The 23,311-nt window shown below is 38.9% G+C and overlaps 1 protein-coding gene across 3 annotated transcripts in view; it reads right to left on the bottom strand.

The window, feature by feature from the left end:
• The window catches only part of nsg2 (neuronal vesicle trafficking associated 2), a 50,827-nt gene that overhangs the window by 8,025 nt on the left and 19,491 nt on the right, over positions 1 to 23,311 (bottom strand). For all 3 annotated transcript variants that reach the window (XM_030746779.1, XM_030746778.1, XM_030746777.1), the window contains exon 4: positions 1,463 to 1,573. In XM_030746779.1, the coding sequence (XP_030602639.1) occupies positions 1,463 to 1,573 (111 nt within the window). The remainder of the gene's footprint in view (positions 1 to 1,462; positions 1,574 to 23,311) is intronic.

Genomic DNA, 23,311 nt, shown 5'->3' with positions numbered 1-23,311 from the left:
AAGTGCGACTTATACTCCGGAAAATACGGTAACTGTGCATAATTAATTAGACTGAATGTCTAAACAGCAGAACAGTTTTGGAGAATATTTGGTACAACCCTTGCTGATGTGCTTTACTAATTACTAATTAACCATGTATGCATATTTTGATTAATTGATGCTTACTGCACTCTAAAGAAACCACAAGACACTACAGTGCAGCTAAGACATGCCAGTATAATACAAATTTTAATCTAATGACTTGGTTTAGATCTCTCTATTGATTTTGTTCTTTTTTTTTTTTTGCTTAAAAAAAAAACAAATCTTTTGATTTTATCAGCTGGTCTGACAAAACAAAACAAAAAAAATCTGACAAAGTCACCCTTTGATTGACATTTTTCACTAATTTTGTGCATCCCATCACCTTACTCCTTGCCTCTTGCAGGGACTGTGGGGATGAGTTCTAGTTATTTGACTTTAATAACTTGCTGTGTCTGTGATATGTTACCTAAAAAAATAAATAAATAAGATGGACTATCACACCATGGAGGAAAACTGACATTTTCAGACACTTTGAAAATGTCAAACTATGTATGAGATCAATAAGTGTTTCTTTTTTTTTTATTGTAAACATATACTTAGGACTTTAAGTTTTTGGACGATGACACAATGTTTGTAATTTCACCACCACAGTGGATTTTAAATCATACCAGCAAGATGTGACTGCAGTGCAGACTTTCAGCTTTAATTCAAGGAGTTTAACAAAAGTATTACATCACTGTTGAGGAATTATAGCCATTTGACTACACAGTCCCCTACTTCCAGAAGCTCAAAAGTAACTGGACAAATCAACATCATTTTAAATAGACTGTAGACTGTTTAAATGGACTAATTTTTTTTTATGTGGAGCCAGCTTGCACAAAGACAAGAAGAAATCAAAGGAATGGAGGTCCAGTTTGAAAAAGCGCACCTGGATAGTTATCACAAACTGAATTACATTATTGTAGTGGGACTTTAAGGCTTTGACTTGACTTTATATCTCCTTTTGAGATCCTACAAGGTTAACTCAGTGAAGTGCTAAGGAAATAGTGGAAATGTGTTTCCATTTCATATATTACCTCAGAATCTCTAAGACAGGAGAAGACATATTGTAACATCCTTCTACAGTATTGTAGCATACAGCTAACCCTCACAGATGTTGGTTCCACGAAGGAAACAGACAGAACATGGGCCAATATTCACATCATGCATTAAGGGATTAGTATTAAGGTGGACACACACACACACACATACACACACCTAAAATAAACTAAGAAATGAATCATTAATAATAAAATTAGCATTATCTGCAGGCTTACTTAGCAGTCAAGAGGCTAATCTAGAACCCACATTACAGTACAAACCAGCTGCTCTGTTAACCACCTCTCTAAATAAATGTGTTGTTGAGACATAAAACTGAACACTGGCCATTTGTGGGTCTTACCTTATAAATGAATCCATCTGGGCAGGCGTGGTCGTAGGTGAAGGCTTTATAAACCACCAGGAACACAATGCAGGCAAGGAAGGCCAAGGCCAGGATGATCAGAATCGTCACCTGAAGGAAGGACAAACGCTGGTCAGTGTGTGTGTGTGTGTGTGTGTGTGTGTGTGTGTGTGTGTGTGTGTGTGTGTGTGTGTGCGTGTGTGTGTGTGTGTGTGTGTGTGTGTGTGTGTGTGTGTGTGTGTGTGTGTGTGTGTGTGAAAGAGCAATAATAGAGGATTGTAGTTTATGTGAGGCAGGCTTATGGTTAGACAGCAAGAAAGATGGAGCACGTGCACCTGTGTATGCATAGTTATGATAAATGGTAAGATGCTGTTGACTGAGGTCAATAGCTCCTCAAGGCAAGGTGTTCCTGTTGAATTACATGATAAATGATTCAAGTGGTGACACTATTAAAAACTACCTTGTTTCCACGGACACAATGCTGCAAATAGAAGACATTAAGTCAGCGAGTTAAATCACGAGTGCATAAAGATCATTTCTTTGTGCTTAACAGTGTCCTGCTTACCTCTGCTCAGTTTTTTCTGTGTTCACGGATACAGTACATACATATTCTGTGCAAAGACTCACTCACAGTTTGAAACAAGGATCTTTTCTGTTCAAGCATCCCAGTGAGCTGTGACAGGTGTGACAGTGAGCCAACACATACCATCCCTGGCCTGTCCTGCTACATATCCATCTGGATTGCTTTGGTGTGAGTTACCCACCTTCGGAGACCTTTGCTGTAGAAATGTCTGCCCTCTCTTGGTTTATGCTTAACAAAAACAATCCACAAACCTTGTGGGCGATTTCATGTAGGAACTATTCCTACCAAACTACATGCACCAGTTGTATCAGTGCATAGCAGGAAGTGAGCATCTACCCATGACGCTGTGTTCATAACAGCGTGACAGGATGTAAACATTAGCATCCCCACACAGTGGACTTGTAATATTAGCGAGCTGCATGCTTCTTTTGGTTGCCGTGTTGGCATGCGTTACTCTCTATAGCCGAGATCTCTAAAACTGAGCAACCCACAATAGGGTAAACTAAATGGGGAAATAGTACTACAGGTCAGAGGAAAAACAGGCAAAAGTGATTTGGGGGTAACTATCCCTTCAGGTTCCGTCATGTGCTGTGAGCTGAATACAATATAGCACAGCTGTGCTTCCATGGCTTATCATGGCTTGGTGACATTTAATTATGTATTAACTTTCAGTGGCCTCAGTTCATTATTACATTAATTTAACAGGTGCTTCTGGCATTTCACTTGGACACACATCATGCTGTTTTATATATTTTATTTTGTATTCATTTGTGTGCTCTGTGTTCAGATTCTTAAGAGAAACTACACACTTTAGACACTTGATATCAACAATACAGTAAGTTGAGCTCCAGATGTTCCTATTTGCACATAGACAGCCTTCCCACAGGCAGTGGGTATTAGTTATAGATGGTCATTCAGTCTGTTGTTGTTTCTCAAACAAACTATAACCCATGATGTTATTTTCCTGCTTTTTTTAATCCAAGATTCACGGTGACAAGAGTAGAAGATTTAGATTTTTACTGTTTGTGTATGATGTACTGTATATATTGTTTTAGAGTATTATATGTGAAGCAAATTGCCTCACAAGGATATTAACGTGGCATAGATACAACAGGATGCTGGAAACATTACTCAGAGATTTTGGTTCATGTTGACGTGGCAGCATCATCATCGGTGTTACTGCAGATTTTTTGGCTGCACATTCATGAAGCGAATCTCCGTTCCACCACATCCCAAAGGTGCTCGATTGGATTGAGATCTGGCGACTGTGGGGGCCATTTGAGTACAGTGAACTCATTGTTATCTTCAAAAAACCATTTTGAGATGATTTGAGCTTTATGACATGGTGCATTATCCTGCTGTAAGCAGCCATCAGAAGATGGGTACAAATAAAGGGGGTGAACATGGTCAGTAGCAATACTCAGGTAGATTGTGGCATTTAAATGGCTCAACTGGTACTAGAGGCTCAATGTGTGCCAAAAATATCCCCCCACACCATTACGCCACCAGCAGCCTGAACCATTGATATAAGGCAGGATGGATCCATGCTTTCATGCTGTTTACACCAAATTCTGACCATCCTATCTGAATGTTGCAGCAGAAATCAAGATTCATCAGACCAGGCAACGATTTTCCAATCTTCTGCTGTCCCCGTAGATCAGCAGTTTTCCCATTCTCATCCTCAGTTTGAACACAGACACACTCGTGGTCACTTCATTTGATACACCTTATTGGGTGCTGAGCGACATCTCCAATTTTATGATATAGGACAAACAGTATTTTTTTCTTCTTCTTTTTCTGAGGAGATATGTTTCAGGCACTCTGTTAAAAAATGTGATCGATCATTTTTTTGGATGTCTTGTTTGTGAGTCATCAGTCAGGACCCTTCCTGCCACCAAATCTGTGCTGTCAGTGGACTGTAGAGTTAGCGAGAAAAATCAATTAGCCCTCCATTTAATTTCTGAATTTTTCCAGCTGCTCAAAGCAGAAGAAAGAAAAGTGTCTTTGCTGCAAATAATGGGGTGTGCAAAAGAGAATCATAAACTGTACTTTCCGACAGTGCCAGCTTCTCAATTCTTGATATAAATGAAATATAATTAAAAAATGAAACAAAGAGTAATGTTTGGGTTAGTTTCAATAACAAGCATGTATGAAATGCTATCAGCATTTCCTTGGACAAGCACTTGTATGGAATCAAAAACATTATGCAGTGTGAAAAATGCCTAATATCAGCCTAAAGCAGAGCTAATCGAAAATGATGGAAGTAATACATTTATTTCTGCATGCTGATGCAAATGTGTAGTTTGATGTGTGAAATATTCATTTCCCTGGCAGGCTAGACAATGTTGTAGTAAAGTAGATTAACATATAAAAGGATTTGTTTCCTCCTACTTTCTACTTGACACCCTGATTGGGTGCTTCTGAGTGAGCATTTAATTAGAATTATGCAAATCGAGTACAAAGGATAGCTGTAGGTAAGTGTGAGCTGAATGAACATAGCTGTATCGCCCCGCATGCTCAAAAAATAAATAAAAATGAAAAGTTAATATTAAAAGTCAAATTTATCCCAAGGAGTGAGCTGAAATGTGGACTCTTCCATAATGGATGAATATATCTAATTTCCTCTTTTCATTTCTAGACCAGTGTTAAAGTCATTCCCAATTTACTGCTCTCTACACAATCTGTCACAGCGAGGTGTCAGAACAATTACACGCGGGTGTGATCATCAGTCTCCATCAGCGTTATGTGGGTGGACAGGGACACGCAAACTAAGTGACTGTTTATTTGGTGTCAACTGGGGGACATGACTGTCAGCCTTGGTTGCTGCTGACACTTTTGGTAAATTACATCTCCCACGCTGCTATACATTAAAAAGAACCAATCGAAAGTCATGGCTAGCCCGCCTTTTGTGAGCAGCAACAGACGTGGAACGACTGACGGAGGACCCACCCTGACCCCCTTTTTTGAACTGCTAAAGAGCGACGCACATAAAACGGGCTCATTAAGAAGAAGGATTACTGCAAAGCTCTTCATATCATGAAAAAAAAAAAAAAAAGCAATGGGGGGGAGCTCATGCATGTGGGCTTTAAAACTTAAAAACTCTGAAGCATGAAAGGAAGAGTCGAGTCTGAAGAGATTTGCACTTCTGTGTGCAACTAAAATGGAGGGAATATAAAGACTCTTCACACACACATTTGAGTTGTGTAAAATAGTCATTTAGCAGATTATTTACTAAATGACACTCTTAAAATTAGGTCATGACATGTTACATACACAAAACAGATTAGTGGGATTAACCCATGCATGGAGAATGCAGCGTATGCTTATGTTCAATCACTCTTTCATTTTAATTGTTGGAGCAACAGCTCAAGGGAAAATATACCCCACCCTTGGTAGCAGAAATGATCACTCTAAAATTCCTGTTGATGCAGCTGTGGTGTATAAATCCATTAAAAATCTATCCTGACCTTTCTCCATTATTCATAATCTGGCTGAACTCTGCAGTAAACCTTAGAAGGTTCAGCTCAGGGGAGAGGACTCCCTCCATGCATGAAATGGCTTCATACTTTTATTTACTGTCTTACTGCAATATATCTCTGCTCTAAGATAAGACTACTGTACTTATTTATCTCAAAACAGTTGAGCTTAAGCAAATGCAGATTTATACAACAGAATAAAATACACTAGAATACAACAGAACAGAGCACCCACATGAGCGTCATCCCATTTTCTCCTCAGTACACTCAATGTGACTGTTTTGTCACTAGCACTTCAGTATGTGTCACCCTGCACTACTATCACCACCAACACAACCAACATCCTGTTTGCCGTGCATCACAGATAATGGACAAATGCTTGTTTGTCTTGGATGCAGGTAGAGGCACAGCATGTTGTTGCACTTTGGCTAAAGAACAGCGTGTCTTTAACAACAGCTGGCTTCATAAGCAGCGGTGGGATTGACTGCAGGTAACTGTGCCCACTGGGCTTTAATCATTTCACCGAATCCACCCAGGGCTGCCTGAAAAAACTCGTGTCTATTTAGACAGATTAAAAAAAAAATTCTGATTGCATTTAAAGTCACAAAAAAGTTAAAAAAAAAAAAAAGACACTTTATCAGGCACACCTCATTGATACCAGTGTGTTATCCGGTTAGAGGCAGCCATCAGAATATGGGCACCCTGTGGTCATAAAGGGATGGACATAGTCAGCGACAATACTCAGGCTGTGGTGATCAAATGATTATCAGCTGGTATTAAGGGGCTTAAAGTGTGCCAAGAAAATATCCCCACACTACTACACCATCATCACCAGCTTGAACTGTTGATACAAAGCAGGATGAATCCATGCTTTCATGTTGCTTATGCCAAATTCTGACCGGACCATCTGAATGCTGCAGCAGAAGTCGCAACTCACCAGACCAGGCACAGTTTTTCCAAACTTCTACTGTCCAACATTGGTGAGCACATGTGAATTGTAGCCTTATTTTTCCGTTCTTAGCTGACAGAAGTGGTACCCGGTGTGATTTCTGCCGCTTCAATGTTTGATCTGTTGTGCGTTCAGAGATGCTCTTCTGCACATCTTGGCTTTTAACAACTACTGTTGCCTTCCAATTCAAACATATGTGGCAAGGGAGCAGCAGAAAGTAGCTTTTATGTTTATTTATTCGTAGATAGTGAATATGCATGGGCTGTGTAATGAAGAACAGAAATATCTAATGAGTTAAATAAAGGTAGGAACTACATTTGCTACCTACTCCTTTATGAACAGGAAAACATCATATTTTATGTGTTGATTATTGTTTTTATTACAGTCCTTAACATTTGTTACTTATATGTTCAAAATAAAGATTGTATTCATTCATAAAAAAAAAATCAAATAAAACAAATAGAGTCAAAAATTATGGATTTGCTGCATTAAAAAAATATCACCAAAGGTTACTGACATCACCTCCTCGGTGAATCTGTCTCGCCAACATTTTAAAAATGGTTTTACAAAGAATAAACTAGAATGTAAAACACTGACTGGTCCTAAATTGTTAAAGGCCATCCACTCAAGTGAATTCCCACAACTGAGAATCTGGAACTGGCTAGCGTTTCTGCTCAAAATGGCTTGTGGGTGATTTTTCTTTCAGTCAAAAAAAAAAAAAATTATAATATATATATATATATATATATATATATATATATATATATATATATATAAACAAACAAGTATTTCTCTGTCTTTTATTCTTCTAAACAACAGGCAGCTGCAGCTGTCAACAGTTTTGAATTTCAGAGAAAGACAAACAACAAAGCAGATTAAAAAAAGATACATTAGGATTGTTCCTGTGCTGCCCGGCTTTCTCATCTCTGACTGCAGATTACGCATCTACAGTTTACCTATTGTTTACCGCATCCTTCATAACACACGCACGCACGCACACCACCTGCTCATTTTCTCAAACACTGACTCCCTCTGGATTTTAGAAAATAATTGATTGCAAGTGCGATATATTCCACAAAATACATTTCCCTTTTATTATTTACGGCTGCACGGTGCATCACAAGTTCAAAGGCAGTGAGATTTCTAAATAGATGTGCTTCTTCACAGCGTGTTTTCCCACCATTTGACATATGATTTCTTTCTCCTTTTTTTTTTTTTTTTTACACCGTGCTAGGTTAGAATGCAACACACCACCCACACTCTCTCTGCTGTAAGTTGACAGGCCATATGGGGGGAGCAGACACCTCCTCACATTCGAGGAACAGAGGAGAATATGTAAGTGTGTCTGAGCAGAAGAGAAAAGAAAGGTGGGTGTGTGACAGGAGAGAGAAATGGCGCTGATAAAACAGATAGCTAAGTGACAGAGGGAGCAAAGTGTAAAATAAAGAAAGAGATGACAAAGGCAATAAAGCAGCAGGCAAAAGGCAGAGAGCGAATGACAGAGATCCAGGGGCAGATGGAGAATCTTGTTCCCTAGTTTGGAAGCAGGTGGCAGAGACAGACAGACACACAGAGAGGTAGGCAGGAGGGCAGCAAACGCAATGGGATATCAGTTGTTGCGCCGATCGATACAGTGCTGAAGAAAGCAGGAATAACTGCTTTCCATTCATCTTCCTATTACCCTTCTGACATCTTCTCAAGAGCGGCGCAAAGGAGGCTCAATCCCCAACATTTTCATCTATTATTTTCTGCTCAGCTGTGAACTCAATGAATCTGCACGCGCAGGGGCACGTCACGCTACAAGCATTAAAAAGAGCTAATGATATCGAATGAGAAATGAGCTCATACTAAAATGTTTCACCGTAGCTGTGATATCTTACTGTAACTGCCTCAAGGGAAATTTGTTGATTAATGAAATTAATTACTTTGGTGACAGGCTGAGCTAGTGTAGAGTGAAAGCCTCTCCTCCAAAAATAAATGAATGTAACAAAAAAAAGAAAAGCTTAAAAAGGTCTCTGGTCAGCGGTAAATGCCAGTATGTCAATCAGACTCAGCATCCAAAAGTAAAGTATGTAGCGAACGCCCCCTTAAAAGACTAAATCTGGCTATAAAACTTCAGTTATGAATTCTCTCCCATTGTAACACAATGCTGTGGGCTTATCGCTGAAAGAGCATCACTGGAAAGAAATTAGAAGAGGCAAAAAAAAAAAAGCAATTAGATGATTTAAACGTCAAATGTAAATATATCCATGAAGGTTTCCAGATCAAATTCTTCAATATTGGCCTGCGCTCCCTCACCGTGTGCAGTCTCTCCTGTTTGATGAGGCATTCTTACCAGACACAGACCACAACTACTGTGATTTAAGTACAGGCGGTCTTTTCCAAATCCCTCTGGAGTTGAAGTGATCTTTCCCAGCAGTAAGTTTCATCACCTCGGTGAGTACAAATGTATCACTAATAAAGCTGAAATAATAACGCAGAGATTTACTGGAGATTTTTGATTTTGTGGCAGCAGATCAAAGCCAGAATCATCTGAACTTGCCAAGCTCGGACATCCGAGGAACTTGGCTGTTTTCAGTTGGCTCTAAACGTTTATAGAAGTGGCTCGAGTGCACATCAACAGTATGAATAACAGTTTACACACGTGCAATCAGTAAAGGCAGTGATGAAATGATTGGTCACTGGAAGTGGCCTACCACTAACACTGGCTCGTAGCAACAGAGTGGATTCTATGATTTCACCTGCACTTTTCCCCACATGTCAAAAATGTAATTAGATGAAGCGTTAAAAATGTCTTTCATTCAGGCTTCTCAAAAAACTTGAGAGGCTTTTCAAAAATATGTGAATTTTTGATGTTCCTAACACCATCACAGCTTCTGAGCCTTCGTTCTCCATAACCTGATCATAGTTCAGTATTTAAAAAAACACAATTTAGTAAAGATAATCTTAATTTATTTTTCACAAGTCTCTGGAAACATATGAACCAATGTAGCCTAAAGATAAACATCACATGCACTTTAAGACTTTAAGCCAAAATCAGCTACCTACATAAAAATGTAAATGAAATATTCTCTTGTCCTCTTGAGGCTGTTTTGTAAGGCTGAAATTAATAAAATGTGTGGACAGATACCTTCAAGGGCATGTGATTGGAAGTTATCACTGATAACTGAAAGGTCACAGGTTGAATCCATCAGTGTCCTGGAGCAAAATACAGCCAACTTAAACATACTCTGCCACCATACATGGAATATAAATGTGCAGGATGTGGACGTGGCCATTAAGTAAATGATGACTGAAAATTACTGGAATACATCATCACTGTAAAGATGCCAGGTGATGTGGTGAAAAATCAAAACAAGAAAAGAAAGGCTAGGATTCAAGCTAAGAGGTAAATACTGAGTTTTTAATCATACTAAAGTAATAATATCAGCACCTGTAACTACAATATCATTCAAGATTTCAGTATTAGTATTTAGTTGCATGCAGAACAACTGCATCTTATAGCAAAAGTCAGTTACCATAAATTTGACAATTACAAAGACACGCCTTTGTCCGTTCTTAAAAGCCCAAAGTCACCCCCTGCCAGGCAGCAGCAGGTTTAGTTCAGCTGCAGAGCAGCTGCTCAACAAGACAGGTGAAACCAATTCAGCTGTTTAGGACACAACGAGTAAGAACCAGAGATGCGCTGGAATCGGCCAATTTTCAGCGTTCTTGGCCTGAAACTAGTGACCGTCTGGTTCAGTGTCGCATAGGTTTGATAACAAGTCGGTCCCCAACACTCTCATCCACACGCCAACGTGTCGTCAGTGTGTAAGCTCTCCGCTGTGTGCAGTTTTAAAACTCTTTTTTTCTAAGTATAGCTGAGCCATGTTGTGTAGTATTTAAGAAGAAGAGCTCTTCTTTCACCGATTTGCTTCCGCTTGGCTTTTTGCAATTGTGCCTTCTAATCCTGTACGCTGTTGTTTCTTCCAGAGAAACTCAGAGAAAAAAAATTTGCTTTGTTTTTAGTGAGTAGAACAAAGGCAAGTCTCAAAGCCAGCGCTGCTCGGGAAGCCTGCTACTTCAGAGCAGAGTATCTGAGACAGGGCAGAGGGATGTCAAGGAGACCGTGTAGAGGGATTTGGGCTCTTAAGGATGGGTTATCGGGCTGAGACAAGCGCAGCTTCAGTAGTGTGGCAACAAAGCCCTAACACTCACACTGTCAAGGTGCATCGTGTCTTGGACAAAAACACAAACTATTAAAATGCCAACCTGAGAAAACGCAAGATTTTGCTCTGAATTCAGGTCAGCTGAGGTCTGCACACAGGAGCAAATCCCCCACCCAGTGCACCGATTCCTTGAGGGAGGTCAACAAGCTATACTTGTTCACCCTTTCCCAAAAACAATGACTAGAACATCTGTGGAATGAATATTCATGCAGCAACCCTGCTGTTTTCCTTTCTATGTGAGGGGCATTTATTATAGATCTTAAATAAAGGTCATTTAGCTGCCATGAAGGAAACAATTCATTAAATAAAGTCCCATCAGATTCTGTATATTCATGACAGGAGGCATTGATCACCAAACTCAAGGATTAGCAGTGATACAGAAAGGTACTGCAAAAACTGAAAACCTGCATTCTGCCTGATGTGAACAAATATAATCTCCTTCTCTCTGACTGTGCATATCCAGGGATGAATGAGTTGCAAACATCTTACACTTGAATGTCCACTGCAGCCTCCTATATTAAAGCACAGCAATAGCTGCTAAATTTCCTTTTTAACTTGACCAGCCTGCCGGTTGCACTGGATTGCAGGAACACCATGAAGGCTTTGGATCCCTCAGATTATGTGCTGAAAGAAAAATACACAAGCCAAGTACAGGCTAGAGGACTTTTAAAATCCTACCCTCCCCCCGGTGAACAGAACGTCAGACGTGTAACAACTGCTTTATGCAGACTATAGTCATCACAGTTTGAAATTTTCATCTTTTAATCATTTTAAACCACAGGATACACTTGCATATTAGTCAATTCCACTCATAACAATCAAACATTTCTGATGTAATCTCAAAAGTTCCAACAGATCTCATGTTGTGTTGGAAGATTTATATTCTGCTCACTAGAAGATAATGTGCCAGTGCCCACAGCCCATTTTTCTAGAGCCATGCAAAGTGTCTTTACAGGCTGAAAAATAAGGTCTTTAAATGGGAATATTAGGATTGTGGCTGGAATAATGTTTTACTTCCTTGTCTGTCTGCAGTAAGATGTTTCATTAGAGAGCATCAAAATTTTTCTCACTCAGAATCCACAAGCTCAGTAGCGAGTGTGACAGTGCATGTTCAGCAGGAGATGAGTGCTAATTATGATAATGCATCCCAATTAAGTGAAGTCTCTATGGAGACAAAACTTCAAACGTTCTGTCTGTATGCACAGCGTATTAATTAGAAATGCCACATGGAGGAGAAGGCACTTAGGGTATAGACTCCAAATCAAATAGCAGGAAAGATAGCAGTGAGAAACAGGAAGTGACAGAAAGGGTGAAATAAAATGGATAAAAGAAAACAATGAATCAAAGTCAACAAATTAATGATACTCTGATGTCCCCAAAATATGAGTCTACAGCCTACTGGAAAGAGAACCACTAATCATTTATGACAACAAATCTGAATGCATCCTCAATAATATGAAGACACATAAATACCTAAATGCTGATCATGAAACCATAATAAATCTCCAAGGAGACAAAAAAAATTCTCGATTAGATTTGCTAATCAGCTCCTACTCTGCTAGATGAAGATGCTGCAGGGGAGGAGATATTATTAACGATGGGACCTGCCTGCCAACACCTCTAAACAGCTGTTTACCTCACAAGACAAGGTCCATTACTCTAATGTATCCCCAGCTCGCAGTCTCCTGGGTAATTTTTATGTTCCTGCATTTGTTCAGCATGTACACGTGTGTGCACGCATTTGTGCGCAAGTGTTACACGGTGCAGGTGAAATGTATTCATTCCCTGTGGAATTTATATGCATGAAAAGTAAATAAATAAATACTTGGATATGGGACGATGCTAAAAATTGTTATCAGATTATTCAACACTCCCAAATCAAACATGTGGCGCGACCCCTGGTGAATAATGGAGCAGCCAAAAGTAACTTCTATACTCATTTGTAACAGTTACAATACTGACAATGCCCTCTTTGACCCCTCCAGCTGACACACAACTTCACACAGCCCCTCCTCCCAGTAGCTGATACTCATAAACACTCAACACTTTAACCTGGCCAGCGAACACATTAACATTTTATTTTATTTTTTAGACATTAGCAGTTACCCAAAAGCTACATTAACCATCTGTTATCGTTAAGGTAGTGGCTAGCAGCTATGGCTAATAATAAATGGTAATTTTGATATCGAAGCTAGGCGGCAAACATCATCAGCCCTGCCGTTCTGTAATGTTAGTGGATGCTGTTAATTTAACACAATAGCACAATTATTTGTGTCAATTATTTTCTCTTAAAGTTCCAGAATGAGGTTGAGAAAAGTCTGCTAGCAACTACACGGAGACAGTGGCAGCCTACTTTTCAACTCTATTTCTTTAGAAATCAAACTATGGTGTTGTCATCAGAAGCACAGCACAACCTCAGACAACTTTCTGTCGTTTTGAATCACCTAATATAAAACATGGACTTCCAGGTTGGAAAAATCCTGTCAGCTGCCAGTGCTGCCCCTCAGCCTCCTGGCAGCAGAATATTTAGGTGGCACAAATCCCCTGGAAGTGAAAGTTTTAGAACACATAATTAGCAGGTCTCAGTAGATTGTACCTGGATGCATAAGAGCCTTAGTGACACCATATCGATTCAAAAGCAAATGGCTCAGTAAAAACCAGGAATAAGAAATACTATTACTATTTTTGCGTTACAGTTTCTGTCATATCTTTTGGCAGGTTTTAAGATTTTGACTATACGGTTGATTAATTAAATTCAATTCAATTTTATTTATACCGTGCCAAACCACAACAAACAGTCACCTCGAGGTGCTTTATGTTGTAAGGTAAAGACTCTACAATAATTACAGAGAAAACCCAACAGTCAAAACGACCCTTTGTGAACAAGCACTTGGCGACAGTGGGAAGAAAAAAACTCCCTTTTAAGTGGAAGAATAATAACTAATGATTAAATGCAGAGTGGAGTATAAACAGAGTAAAAAGAGGTGGATAAGAAGAAACACAGTGCATCCTGTGCTTATTTGTAATTATTAACAAATGTCTGAAGCACTTAAATCTACGCACCATTTGAGTCAGTCCTTTGAACCTCATCATCATTTTGACTACAAACTGCAGCAATATTGACAGAACGCTCCAGGCCATGTTTACTTAAAAGAAAAAAAATCAAAAGTGAAACAATGAGCATAGAACAGTTTTAACACTTCTAGTATCAAACTGTACCCTGGCCTGAAAATCCATGAAATCACAGCAATCTGACAGCAGAAGGGTTATTATCCCTCTGGGATCAATAAAGTACTTGTGATTCTGATCATTATGAAAATTCACTGAATGCAAATTGAGAAGAAGCTTTGACTGTCATTCTGTCAAAAGACTGAAACAGTGGCACTAGTATAGATACATATTATACTGAGCCACTGAGAAACCTGAAACATAAAAAAAAAATTGCATGAATTGTATCACAGTTGCCAGATTCCAAAGTGTCAGAGACTGTTAATTGATGCAGCTAAGCTATCAGTATGAGAAGGATACCTCCTTCTCAAGCGATTTTCAGTACACTTGACCTTTGACTTTGAGGTCAAGGTCACCGAGGTTCAAACTCGTCTGAGATTTTTAGTAAAATGGTAAATGGACTGGTTCGTGCAGCCCGCCCGTTGGGCTGATGACAGCACCCTATAAGCCTGAAGCCAATGCAGAAGTGCCTTAAACCTCCATTCTGTCTGAAGGCCACCACATGCCTTCCTGTCTTGACCTCAGTAAACACCTTCCTGCTGGGTTTCTGGTCTCAGTCACTCATTTTGGGTCAAACTGAATAAAAAATTGAGTCTACTACGTTTCAAAATGAGTAGTATGAAACTGCATGTTCATTGGCTAACGAGCTACCTGTACCAAGTAATTAGCCAATGAGCGTGCAGTTTTACAGTCATCAGCAACATCAGTACACTCCATAATGATGACTTCATCTTTTATATAATTTTAATATTTTTTCTTGTTTTCACATTATAAATTTCTCTCTTCTATTAGAGATTTTTTACAAATATATTAAATCTTAGTACCTTGCTTTTACTTTCTCTTTCTGCTTTGCATCATGAACCTCTCTCCTGTCTTCCAATGTTCTCCTTTTTCTTTTCTCCTTCCCCTCAGCCCCCACACTACTCATGGCAGATGGCTGCCCCTCCCTGAGCTGGTTTGTTCCTATTACAAGGGCATTTTTTTCCTTCCCACATCACAAAGTTCTGCCTCACAGAAAATTGGCTTATTGTTGGGGTTTTCTCAGAATAGTGAAGGGTCTTTATCCTGCAGTATAAAGTGCCATAGGACAACTGTTGTTTATGTTGTTTGGATTTAGTGTTATAAAAATAAACCTAAACTGAATTAAATTCCCTCTATTTCTTGTAAAACTGCCTTAATTTTTATTAATGTACGACTTCTGATTTCCCTTACTATAATAATTATTACAGTGAAGACTGCTTATGTAATCTTAAATATTTTACCAGTGAATACCTCTAATAGTAAATAATTACTTCTTCTATGTTCTACACTGATAGCTTTACTGATGCAATAAGAGTGATACCACTGATGCCTGGACTCCATGAGTAACACACACGGAAGTAAGGGGTGGATCGATTTGGAGGACAGATGTTAAAGTGAGAGGAAGCAACAGAGAAGTAAGAAGTGGAGGGTCAGACTAGTCATCTGCAGCCTGTCTGTGTCCTAATTGCTCCCATGGCTCAGCTTGTCAGAACACCAGCAGCCAAGAGGACAACTCGGGCTGAGGACAGGGAGCACAGTGACCACTCACTTTCTTCCTCCACTTGATTCCCCCTCCAACATGGAAACATCAAAGCCTGGCTTTTTCACCAATTTAATCTCTTTTTTTAGGTTTTTAGTGCTGCACAACGTGCAGAAATTGGCAGGCTGTGAACCTGATCAGCTGCCACTGAGAAGTCAAGATGCAGCAGAAATGTGTTCTTTGGAGGAGTCTTCCTGGCCTTGTAGTGCTGATCATATAAATTACATTAAAATCTAGCATTTGGTGTGGAAGATAACAGCATGCACCCCTGTACTAACAAGACTGCATCATTCACTGTGCCTTCTAAAGCTGAAACAAATTCCTGCTGCAAATTTAAACACTGTTCTGATATGAGACCATGATGGTAAATGGTAACAAGAATAATATGCTTTAGGTAAGAGAAAACCATGGTTGTGATCATATTTTAGGAACAACTGTGTATCCTTATTAAATTACTTCTTTTTTTTTCTTTTTGTTTGGTTTTAAGGATAAAAGTATGAAAGGTAATGATTTATATCCTATTCAAATATGCTGTAGAAATAATTTAGTTTAATGCTCACAATTCAGTTGCTTTTGCAGACTCCTGAGGCATTACTGGCTCTCTGTACTGGTAGCTGCATTTTAAAAAACTGAAATAAACCAGCCTTAAAAATCTTACTAATTTTCCAGCACAATTAGGGATTTGTGTTTTTTTGTTTTTTTACTTGCATTCAGATCCAGATTTAGAGTCATGCTTTTAAAAGAATGAATGGCCTTTTTCCCCCATGTGAAGAAATCCTTTTAAAACCACTAGATCAGCACCAAACAGTGACTACTCTTCCTGGGGCAATGGAATAATTTTCAACCAGATTTCATTATAATACGCAGACACATTTTTCCACCTATCAAAACAAAAGAGAGAGATGATAATTATGCTCGCTGGCAATCTCCAACCAACATTAAGCCTAAAGAAACTTAATTCGACATCTAAAACTGAACTGGAATGGATTTCATAGTGATTACCTCATCTATTTCCTGCTGTTTTTGTACTGTGGTGGATTTAAAAACAAAACAGGAAAAATACAGAACATTTAAACAAGTCAGGCTGAATATGAATACCAAGAGATTTGTTAGTGTCAGACTGCATGCACTTGTTGGCCATTGATCAGGCTCAGAAATCCTTTTTCGTCTTTGCATCCCCTTACAACTGAGTTATTATGAGCAACAACAGCAGAGTATAAATGCAGCTGCCTCTGCATCCTTGAACAAAAAAAGACAAGACAGTCAAAGTTAGATGGATTCAGGATTCCCTTTCTGTAATCTCAAATTGGATTGGTTCATTGCCTTGACCTTTAAGATAAGGACATGCGGCTGATTGGATAAGAGAGATGATATATATATATATATATATATATATATATATATATATATATATATATATATATATATATATATATATATATTCACATCTGCTGAAATTGATAGGAAGACAGTGTTTGAAGTATGCTGTCCTTTGAGGTACTGATTGGTATGGGAACTGAAACTAGAAGTAGAGCAGAACGGAAGCCATCTGGACTTCTAAATCATCCTAAATATCACTCACAGAGCAGCGATGTCTGTCCGTTGTTATCTGCCTATCTTCCTTTCTCTGCTGCCATGAAGACTTGAAGTTGTCTGTGTGTCCAGCCTGTTTGTCAGTGTCTCATATGGCAGCTGACGCAGGGGACCTGCAGTATTTGCAGTGACAAATGGCTGACCGGCAGACTGACCGAACCAGGACAGAATTGGTGGTCCAAAGGAGACATGCGTACATCACAATAGGGCTGTACGCTAGTTAGCTTGTTAACAGCATCCTCTTCCTGTCTGTTTTGCACTGATAACAGATTTTCTTGCTCACATCAAGCTAATACAACCATCATATACTCATTTCAGGCCCAAAATGAATACAGCAGCCTGATCCAATTCATAGTTTAACAATGACAGTCTTAAACTCAAGTACTTCAGGTGTGTGTGTGTGTGTGTGTGTGTGTGTGTGTGTGTGTGTGTGTGTGTGTGTGTATACTAAGGATCTAGGTATCACATCTGGCTCATTTCAGCAGAAGCCAATTTTGAATAATAAGGTGTCTATGATAATCTGCCAGCAGGAGCTGGCACAGTTATATGTGTGAGTGTGTTTGTGTTAGAACTGCTGCAAATTGCTTCCCAGCAAAGAGTTTGATGAGAGAGTGTGAGCACGCTGGTGCCAGTAGTTGGTTAGTTATGAAACGATGGAAAGGGAGTGAAAAAAGAGGAAGTAAGAGGAAGGAGTTGGGGGGGGGGGGGGGGGGGGGGGGGGGTCCTGAAGTGGAGCCAGTAGTGCAGTCTTGAGTAATCAAGGATGACAGTGAGGTGCTCACTAGCAACAGTTTTGTAGAACGCGGTCATTTTAACAATCCACTAAAATTTGATTTTAGTGGATTGTTAGGTTCGACTTTAAGATTTATTAGTCAAAAATTGACTGAAAGGCTTACAAAATAAAAACTATCATTCTTAGAAGTGTGGTGTGCTTTGTCAACATATAAGAAAGTACTATATAATGACTTAAAATATCATGTCACATTTGACCTCTGACCTCTGCTTCAAGGTCAATAGATTGATCTGAAGGTCAATGTGATAATGCTATATAGAGTTATTTAAAACTATGTTTTTTACTGCCATTGTTTGTATTGACAACATATACCTAGATATATATATGAATGATAAAACATCCCAAAGAATGACAATGAATGATGGGAATTCTAAATATCATCTTACTTTGGACCACTGACCTATTCTTCAAGGTCTTACAAGGTCAAACATTCATAAAATGTCTTTTATCTTTTTTTATTGAAACTCCGTTTACTGCCTTTGTTTGTACAGTATTGGCAACATTTGTTTTATTGGCTTTGTTATAACTTGTTACTGTCATGTACATAACTGCTTGAATACATAACAATTTGAATACATGTATAATGTTCCTGAATAAGTATTATTTTTAAGAAACCAAAATAACTTGTGATCAAAAACCTTTTTCACTTGATATTTATTACTAAACATTTAAATGAATTTACTAAACAAATGAATGCTACACGTGTACTATATCCACATAAATTAAAAAAAAAAATTATATTCAAATTAGGGGTGGGACTCGATTAAAAAAATTAATCGAATTAATTACAAGCTTTGTAATTAATTAATCGAAATTAATTGCATTTTAATCGCATTTCAATATTTGACATGAGAAATATTAATTTAAGTTTAGTTGATGAATGAATCAATATACATAAGCTTAAACTTCAAAATTTTGTTTATTTTCCCACCAGTCTACTACACAGACCAATGAAGGGTGGAAGTGCTCCTGTGATAAACTCCTGAAATTAAAGTTAAGCATCGTAACTTAACTTTAATTAATTTATTCAACATTAATGTCTCACTTAATATAGTTGGAAATTAATCATTCTCTCAGCTGTATTCCTTGATGTTAAAATGTGTCATGCTTGTTTTAACAGCTTATTTTCAATTAAAGACTTAAAATTAAACCACAAAAAGGAGAAAAAGTTCGTTCTCCGTTTAACAGCTGCTTTTACACAGCTGTGCTTCACACTCACGGTTGCTAGGCTACATGAGCTACGCAGAGGTGAGGACAGGTGACGCTGATATGAAGGCTAGCCGCTCACGTCCTCCCTTTGCGGTCTTCGTGGGCCGGGTCCTTCGCAGGATGCGGCCCCTGAATTTGGACATTGTGCGTCGATATAATCTGTATGCCTGGAACTCGTGCACTGAGAAACGTTCCACGGTGCAAAGTGCGATTAAAATTTTTAATTCGTTAATTTCCCCGTAATTAATTAATCGAAATTAACGCGTTAAAGTCCCAGCCCTAATTCAAATTAATGTCAGATTAAAATGGGTTTCAACAGGGCAAATAACAAAAGCCTGCACTTTGCACTTGTTTTTAATTGCACTACAAACCTATTAAAGTACGTTTAAAAAGAACAAAGAAAACAAAATGAATGTAAACAAAATCCAAAACTATTCCCTTAATATAAAGAGTGCCCAGAGAGTGAGCTGACGTGGCAGATGTTTGCGTTCTCAGAGTGCTCCTTATTTTTATGGTAATGTTAATGAAGAGAGACAGAATATCAACCAAAAATCCAGAAAAAAAAATTACATAAAAGTTATAACTCGATTTGAATGTCATCGAGTGACATAAGTATTTGATCACCTACAACCCACTCTGGCTCCCACAGATTGGCCGTGTCCCCAAACGTACAACTTCAGCAAGGACTCAAATAATTATTTCCCCCACTGTATGTATATATGTTTATTCTTGTTATTGAGGTTTACATTAATAAGGAAACTGGATAAGTAATAACTGAGGATTTATGGAGAAGAGTGGGATTAAATAAGCACATTTCTTCCCACTCCTTTTGGGATATGCAAGCTAAACCAGCAAAGGTGGAGGGATATTGTAGTTTATTTCGCCTTATTTTTGTATGTACTATGTATTTTTTCTACTTTCTCCTAAATTACTTTCCGAATACTGTTGACATCAATAAAATAAATTAAACAAAACAAAAACAAAACAATATATAATAATATATTAGAAAATGCACTAAAAGACTCTAGAAGGCACCAACACCAAAACACAAAAACACAGTTGAGAAGTCCAATCATATAACTCGGTGTAGCTAGTGAGACTTAGACAGGATTTATACTTCTGTGTCAAACCTGCGTCCTTCTGAAACCCTACCCTGTGACCTATGCTGTAACCTGACACACAACTCCCTAAAAACTGATCACGACAAAAAGTGGGGACCTTGTGCGGTCATTCAAGAAAGTGCAGCTTTTGGCACTTGTCGGTTTCTTTTTATTTCTTAACCTCTGGAAGCTGCCAGTCAACAGATGACAAGTGGATGACACAGAGAACAACGATGTGAAGGTCAGGGAGGGATGGGTTGCACAACAGAGAAGAAGAGCAGAAGCAGAAACAACACTTAGTCGCCAGCGTGAGGCGGCTAAGTTCAGTCCCTGAACACTTGCACTTTGGCCACAAAGCTTTCAGCAAACCACAGCTGCTGAGGATGACAGATAATAATGATGCAAGGCTATTACTCCATTCATGTCAGTTTGGGACTTGTTAAAATGAAGTGTGAATAAAAGCGTGTAGAAGCATAAATAGACAGCCCTCAGGCATACATGCCTTTAGCTGTCTATTCATAAAATTATTCACCTAATACATTTCCTTTTTTGCCGTCATCATTTTTTCTGATTTCTCTTTAACAAAACACATTGGATATTATATGATGTGAAAACAGAGTTGCTGAAAGTCTGTATTTTATATGCAAGTTGTATCTGATTGCAAATATTATAGTTTAGCTGATTTAAGAGCCCATCATCAGAAGCTTTCCTCTGAGCATTTTCCTCTTAACTTCTTGTAGGAAATGTGTTCCTATCAGTTCTGCTTGAGCATGACTTGAACAACTTTTGGGTTTGAACTGTACTTGAACAGCACTACTTCTCTCACAAAATATGCTTTCTACTTAGAAAAAAAAAAAAACAACAACCTTAATGCCACTCTTTAAAGAGTAAAGAAGTTTACATCCACTTATCACTGGCATGAACGTCATGGCAATTTGGTGTTTTTGATTATTCCTTTGAACTGTTCATTTTCCAGAGTGGAATGACTGTACAGCATACATCTTTAATAACTTTAAAAAACACAAATTGAGTGCTAAAGTGTGAATCTATTTTAGATTTTCTCTAATCCACACAAAAAAAAATATACATACAGGCTCAAATATATACATACACCCCCACTATTATTTGATTAAATGTCCCTTATCAAGCTACACCTCGACCAGAAGCTTTTGGCAGCCATCAACAAGCTTCTGGCATCATTCTGGCTGCATATGTGACCGCTCCTCTTGGCAGTGAGTTCAGTGAAATTGGTTGGTTTCCTTGCACAGACCCGGGTTGAGGTCAGGGCTTTGGAAAATCAATTCCACTAGCTTACTGTCAGCCTGCTTTATCCATTCCAAAACCAGTTCTGATGTGTGTTTGGGATCATCATCCTGTTGGAACATCCAATTGTGTCCAAGTGTCAACTGTTGATTTGATGTGAAGTTGAAGAATTTGGAGGTAGTTCTTTTTCTTTATTCCATCCACTTTGTGCATTGTACCAGTACCACTGACAGCAAAACAGCCCCAGAGCATGATGCTGCCATCCAGTGTCCTTATGTTTGAAAGCCTCACTTTTACTTCTCCAAACATACCTCTTGTCATTGTGTTTAGATAGCTCAATCTTTGTCTTGTTTCATCATAAAACTTTTCACCACAAGGCATTTGGCTTGTCCAAATTTCAGTCGAGCTTGAAGGTGCTGATTTTGGAGCAAGGACTTCTTTCTTGTTTGGCGCTCTCTCGGTCCACGGCGATGCAAAACTGGCTTCTCTGTGGACGGTGAAGCTGGTGTTCATGGCAGGCTTGAGCCTTGATGGTTCCTAAACATCTTAACCAATTTCCTCTCTTCTGTGGGTAACTATTTGGGTCTTCTTCCAGATCTTGGCAAAGTGGTGACACATCTGGATAACTTGCAATTATGTATGATTATTTGAACTGATGATCCTAGAATATGCAGTTGTTTAGAAATAACTTCAAAAGACAAGAAGTTAATAGGGCTTGGCCACATCAAGTTAAAAGACACTGCAGAACCTTCAGCACCGCTTATTAAAAGATGTATATATTTGAGCCTCGATGCATAATTTTGACCCTGTGTGGATTTGGGAAAATCCAAAAATTCAAATTTGTGCACCCAATTCTTGTTTTTTATTGTTATTAAAGATGCATGCTGTACAATCATTCCACCCTGGAAAAAGAACAGTTCAAATAAATCATTAAAAGCCCAAAATTACCATGACATTCATGCCCATGATGATTTCTGACCACAACTGTACTGCAGATTTTTTTAATAGTAGATGACAGCAGCAATTGATGCTCATACACATTATTAACTGTGCTTTGGGATATTTCTTCCTAATCAACAAAAACCCATTTGCCCTCCCTCCCGCATGTTCTCTCTCCTTAAACAGTACTAAAGGTTGGGTGTATAATACTGAGGAGGAATTAGTCGTTCGAAAGTGTGTGTGTGCATCAGTGTGGGTGTTTAATCAAACTAAGGCTGCAAATACTCCCTACAATCAGTGTACTATTAGTCATCCGTACAAAACAAGGAAGAGCGATACGTGGAACAGGAGGTCATGCAAGGTTTCAAACCACAGCAGTAATTACTTCCAACCTGACTAACAGTGAAGGCCTTCTGTGGAGGCGGCAGAACGCAGCAAAGCTTTTATCAGAGGCAAAATTGAGGTAATAATGGGATAATTGTTCTGGACGATAGCTGCCTCTCCCACTGCTACCTGCACAGGCCTGCTAAATTCTGCTGGCACCAGGCGTGTTCGGCTTGGCAGTCATGGCACAGTCATGATCCACAACTATGCATGTGTGTGCTTGTGCACGAGGAGGGTTGTGTTGGCATTTATCTGGGAGTGTGAGTGTGTGGGTCCTTGATGTATGCGAGTGGGTTTGAAGTGTGTGTAAGGAGGAAAAAAGCTGGCCAGCTACACCATGTTTTCTGAACAAGTGAGCCAGAAACCATGCTGGACAACACAACTCTCCCCTTCATCAATCTATACACCTGCATCTCTCAATCCCTGCCCCGCTGTGCCAGACTAATCCTTTCCCCTATTCCAATCCACGCTGCCAGAGATGATCTTCATACCATCATTTTATGAGACAGTCTGCAGCTGAGAAAAAATGGATCTTTTGCAGCAAGGCTTGTAAGGTGGATTCA

The sequence above is a fragment of the Archocentrus centrarchus genome, chromosome 14 (genome assembly GCF_007364275.1).
Source record: "Archocentrus centrarchus isolate MPI-CPG fArcCen1 chromosome 14, fArcCen1, whole genome shotgun sequence".
Lineage (NCBI taxonomy): Eukaryota > Metazoa > Chordata > Actinopteri > Cichliformes > Cichlidae > Archocentrus > Archocentrus centrarchus.
Note: the sequence above shows the minus strand (reverse complement) of the source record. Positions and strands in the feature narration are given on the sequence as shown.